Source organism: Oncorhynchus nerka, linkage group LG17, assembly GCF_034236695.1.
Source record: "Oncorhynchus nerka isolate Pitt River linkage group LG17, Oner_Uvic_2.0, whole genome shotgun sequence".
NCBI lineage: Eukaryota > Metazoa > Chordata > Actinopteri > Salmoniformes > Salmonidae > Oncorhynchus > Oncorhynchus nerka.
In genome coordinates, this window is record NC_088412.1 from 21,910,439 (window position 1) to 21,916,105 (window position 5,667).

The 5,667-nt window shown below is 45.2% G+C and overlaps 1 protein-coding gene across 1 annotated transcript; it reads right to left on the minus strand.

Annotated features, from left to right (window-relative positions):
* Positions 1-396: 396 nt before the first annotated feature.
* On the minus strand, positions 397-4,311 carry LOC115145451 (relaxin-3 receptor 1-like). Its single transcript, XM_029686983.2, has one exon. The coding sequence runs from the start codon at positions 4,101-4,103 to the stop codon at positions 2,898-2,900; it is 1,206 nt and encodes a 401-aa protein (XP_029542843.1). The 5' UTR covers positions 4,104-4,311; the 3' UTR covers positions 397-2,897.
* Between the last annotated feature and the right edge of the window lie 1,356 nt (positions 4,312-5,667).

Below are 5,667 nucleotides of genomic sequence, written 5' to 3' on the forward strand. Positions count from 1 at the left end.
CACTTGCTTTCTGGTATGTTCCTCTGGTACATTCCTTACCTCATTCACATATACAGTATGTTCCCACCACACTAAATGTTTCTATGTTCATTGGAGTAAAACAATACTCCAACTACTAATCTGTTGCTTGCACACACAACAAAGCTTCCTGAAGCGAGACATTTGTCCAGAAAGCTTGAAGAAATGGCTTTATGGGCTTCTATTCAACACCTGACCCCAAAGCAGAGGTAATTTCATGAAGACCTCCTCTTTTTCCCTTCATCAGTGGTTATCTTATGAGTAATAAACAGTGCCATATATATATACATACATGTGTACAAGGCTCTGGTAATAACAGCTCACCACGTAAATTGAATCAAAACAATATACAATGAGGCCATAATTAAGTTTGTTTTATTTGATGAATTAAATGATCTACCCACTAAGGACAGTTATAGCACAGGAGGACATGACCAATTTTAATAATAACAAGGTATTGAATTGCATGACAATAACACCCTACACAGACATCATGTTAGTGTGCTATCTGAATGAACTCCTGCATCCTACGAACAGTCTCTCATCAATTCAACATCTCATGAATAGAATAAGCTGCTAAGAGTATTTTCTATAGAGAGTAAGTTCACTGATTCAAATGAGTGAAGACAAATTGATAATTTATTTCCTCCATAATGGAGATCATGGGGGGATTGACGATCTGTATTTATCTCGCAGGTACAAAGTGGAGAGTGAAGCAGTACAGCTCCCTCACATGAGTGCTACGTGTTACATATTTATGATAAATTATGAGAAGGCAGCACAAGTTATTAAAGACGGCCTCCAGTCTCCTTTTCACTTCATTTATCATGTGATTTACTTGAACTTTCGCAGGCGTAAGGTCGAAGGGCAGGCATTATGTTGCATAAGTGGGCATGTACTATGCTGGCTTATACTAGCTCGGTCAAAAACACACACACATCACCGTTTGAACAATGGGCTACACAGACGTCTCTGACAGCGAGAGCAGCTTTGTGTCTAACTACATCGCAAGGAAGATTTGCTTCCCTATAGGAAGATCTGGAGAGAGAATTCCAACAAATCCAACCATATACACTACATGACCAAAAGTATGTGGACCTGCTCGACGAACAACTCATTCCAAAATCATGGGCATTAATATGGAGTTGGTCCCCCCTTTGCTGCTATAACAGCCTCCACTCATCTGGAAGGCTTTCCACTAGATGTTGGAACATTGCTGTGGGGACTTGCTTCCATTCAGCCACGAGCAATAATGAGGTCAGCACTGATGTTGGGCGATTAGGTCTGGCTCGCAGTCTGCATTCCAATTAAGCCCAAAGGTGTTTGATGGGGTTGAGGTTAGGGCTCTGTGCAGGCCTGTCAAGTTCTTCCACAACGATCTCAACAAACCATTTCTGTACGGACCTCACTTTGTGAACAGGGGAATTGTCATGCTGAAACAGTAAAGTGCCTTCCTCAAAATGTTTGAAGCACACAAATGTCTAGAATGTCATTGTATACTGTAGCGTTAAGATTTCCCTTCACTGAAACTAAGGGGCCTAGCCCAAACCATGAAAAACAGCCCCAGACCATTATTCCTCCTCCACCAAACTTGGCAATATGCATTGGGCAGGTAGCATTCTCCTGGCATCCGCCAAACCCAGATTGGTCCGTCGGACTGCCAGATGGTGAAGCATGATTCATCAATCCAGAGAATGCGTTTCTACTGCCCCAGAGCTCTTAGACTTTTACCCTTCACAATAACAGCACTTACAGTTGACCGGGGCAGCTTTAGCAGGGCATACATTTGACGAGCTGACTTGTTGGAAAGGTGGCATCCTATGATGGTGCCACATTGAAAATCACTGAGCTCTTCAGTAAGGCCATTCTACTGCCAATGTTTGTCTATGGAGATTGAATGGCTGTGTGCTCAATTTTATACACCTGTCAGCAACGGTTGTGGCTGAAATAGCCAAATCCATTAATTTGACGGGGTGTCCACATACTTTTGTTTAGATATGTTCGAGGAGTTGGCTTCTAGTGACAAAGAAGATGTGAGTTCGGGAAATAAAGTTCAATGACTGCCCCGCGACATATCTGAATGCTATGTAACCTTATGTAGCCGAGCTACCATCATGATAGCTATCTAACGTTAGCTTGCTAAATGTATCTCTAGCTAGCAGGGAAGCAGCGGAAGAGAGAGGAGAAGCACATCTGGCAAAGAGAATCTGAGTAGGGGGAGAAAACTGGGGCACATGTTGTGGTATTTCTAACCAAAGGGAGAGACTGTATTCTTCAAAACAACTATTTATAAGATTTGCCAAAATGAAGCAATCAATAACAACCACTCAACAGTGCATCGTTAGGAAAGCTCAATGAAAAGAGTTGTCTCTCTCCTCTTATAGAAAAAGAACAACCTATTTTGTCGACGTGGCAGTTTAGCAGATGGGTGGAAACAGGGACGGAACATGGTGTGTAAATGCTGATTTAGCTTGTCTGTGCAGATTAAGATAGCTTACGTTGCCACCATTGACCGTTCCTTCCTGCATGTTTCCACACATCTAAGTTCCTGTAGATTGCCACATACTACAGTCACACCCAAATGGCTCTTATCTGTAGGCCCTGACCCATGACTATGTCACACAAGACGAACCTGTATCAGCAAAATACTAACATATAACAACAGACAATTCTCCAAGTAAAACAGCATAGTATGACTAATTAAACAGTATAGTATGTCATTATTATTTAATTTCCACCGCACACATCCCAATGGGCTTGCCTTGTGATGCTGCTCCATCAACTACAACAAACAAATTCCATGAAACTGGTATTTTGGAGAGCTGAGTGCATTCCTTGTTGTTGCTCACTGTCTACTAGAGACGCTGAGACGCCCACCTTTAGACATCCATCTGGACCAGCGTCATGACAGGGGGAGCCTCTGCCACCTTGGTCTTGCGGGGTAGCAGGTTGGCCAGGCTCCTGAAGGAGGGTGTGGCGTGCAGCAGCTCTTTGAGGCCCGCGCGGTACTCACGGCGGATTATGCAGTAGAGCACAGGGTTGAGGCAGCTGTTGGTGTGAGCCAGACACACAGTCAGCGGGAAGGTGTAGTTCTGGACGTTGTAATATGCGTTGCTGAAGTGCACCAGGTCAAACTTAATCAGCGCGCCCCACAGCGTCAGAGCCTGGTTGGGCATCCAACACAAGAAAAAGGACAGAACCACGATGGCCACCGACTTGGTTACTTTGGACCGGCGCTTGTGGCGGCCTTCCGAGCCCTCTGAGCTGGCCGCTCCACTAATGCGTTGGCTCAGCACAAAGCGCAGCAGCAGCAGATAGCACACAGTGATGACCACCAAGGGAATAACAAAGCCCAGCAGTACTTTCTGTAGCTGGTACAGCCCCAGGAGCAGCTGAGGGTCCCAGCTGCCTGACTCAGGGAATCGCACCAAACACAGTTCCTCGTCGTATAGCTGGGCACTGGTGGAGTAGATGGCGTGGGGCAGGGTGGCTAGCAGCGACACTACCCAGATGCCCAGGCTGATCCACTTGGCGCTGGCTGCCGCCGTCCGCCTGCTGTGCATCTTGAGGGCTGAGGTCACTGCGTAGTATCGCGCCACACTCATGGCAGTCAGGAAGAAGACGCTGGCGTACATGTTCATGATGGTCACGGAGCTGATGATCTTACACATTACTTTGCCGAAGGGCCAGCGGAAGTCCAGAGCCGTGTCAATAGCCCAAAAGGGGAGCGTGAGAACAAACTGCAGGTCGGTGAGAGCCAAGCCCATTACAAAGCAGTTGATTGAGGACTGCGTCTGACTGTGGCGTGAGTGAAGCAGGTAGAGTGCCAGAGAGTTCCCCACTAGCCCCAGTGCACACACGACAGAGTACACCAGAGCTATCATTACACGCACTGTGATGCTGGAACCATCTCCCTGTAGCTCCAGTATAGATTCCTTGCTTAAGAAGTGTAGCCAGCAGCGCAGCGACAGGTTGCCAGTAGAGCCACCGTAACCCAGTCCTGCATTATCCTCCAGTACTTGCTCACACACCTCTGGTACCAGGGTCTGCGCACTGTCATTTGGTTGCATGGCTAACTTATTCATTCACAAATCACTCAGCATGGCATGTTGGAGACCTCTTATGCTCAGGAGTAGAACTTGGTAGAAGATGCCACATTCATGATGAGGGGGAAAAAAGCAACCTACATGTGACTTAGAACGTACCTGTCCTATTCATTTTCTCTGTGGAGCTGTCGTTTTGCTGAATCCAAGTTGTTCTCCACTGTATAGGTCTGTCCTCTGCAACACGTATCGTCTCTCATTCACTTCACTGAGCTCACTTCACTGAGCTCGGTGGAAGCACTTCTCATTCTTTTATAGATTCCGCAGGCGCGCGCAAGGTTCAGGCTCGTAATCCCCACCGCAGCTTCTCGCCTGTCTCCGTTAGAAACAACCCAGATAATGCCATGGTCGTCCTGCAATTCATCATAAATACATCTCAATACGTTCTGACATTTGAATTTAAATCTTGTTTGCTGTGTGTCTTCAATTTGGTTGGTGTGAGTAAATGTGTCATGGGGTGAGCTCCGTGGCGTTATTGAATTCATTTGGGATTAAACAAAACAAACAAACAACACATTTATTCACCTGAACTGGCCTCTCATCCTCAGAATAAACAGAGATATGATCAGCCTTGACTCAAGGTATTTTAACTTCTACTTCTCTTTTTCTCAGCGCTTGAAATGTGTTGGAACAGAGAGTATGGGGAGAGAAAATAGGCGGCACACTGTTAGCCTACTGCTCAAGTTATTACCTCTGGGATCAAATTGGACAATGGGAAAATTAACAGATCTAACCAATTAAAAAATAATCATTTACCAGCTCTTTATGGTTGTTTTACAAAGGGCAACAACAGCAAAAATACCAATATTGTTTCCAACTGACTCAATTCTTTAACTCTCAGGCAAGGTTAATCATCAAAAGAGCATGCTTTTACAGAATTACCTGTTCTTTAACCCCCTATCCACAACAACCCTTGCAGCTGATAAGCATCAATTGACCGAGTCTAGGCACGAATGTGATTGACTGGGTTTTAACCCAGGTCGTCTGTGTGCCACAAGACTGCATTAGCCTGCTGACCTAAAGCCTAGGCATTACATTAGCTTGGGGAGCTAACACAAGTTTTCAGGTCTCATGAGCATGGTTCGCTTAACCACTTTCGTTACACTTAGAAATCAGACAGTCATGGGACTAGGGATTAATAGCAGGTGTTTAGAAGGATAAAGCTGTCATATTATTTCATCTGAAATGTTTTCCTGGGGCACCTTTGCAGATTCTCCCCAGTGGTTTCAGACAGGTCTCATAGACTAGACGTAAGAGAATACATGTAAATCCAGTTTCTCAAATGAGTATGATATGTTACTTTTGACATGGTTACATAAAGACAGAAGGTTACTTAAGGCAAAAACGAAAGGAGGGTGGTTGGTCAGGGTGGGTGGGCGTATAATGTGAACATCTGGCAACCCAAAGGTTGCATGTTTGAATTTCAGGGCCAACTTTAGCATTTGAGCTAATTATCCACTTTTCAACTACTTACTACATTTTAGCTACTTTGCATGTAACTGCTTTCTAGGTGTGGTGAAGGAGAGTCGGACCAAACTGCAGCGTG

Excerpts from the sequence above, each read along its gene's own strand:
- LOC115145451 (XM_029686983.2), bottom strand. The coding sequence starts at position 4,103 with ATGAATAAGTTAGCCATGCAACCAAATGACAGTGCGCAGACCCTGGTA.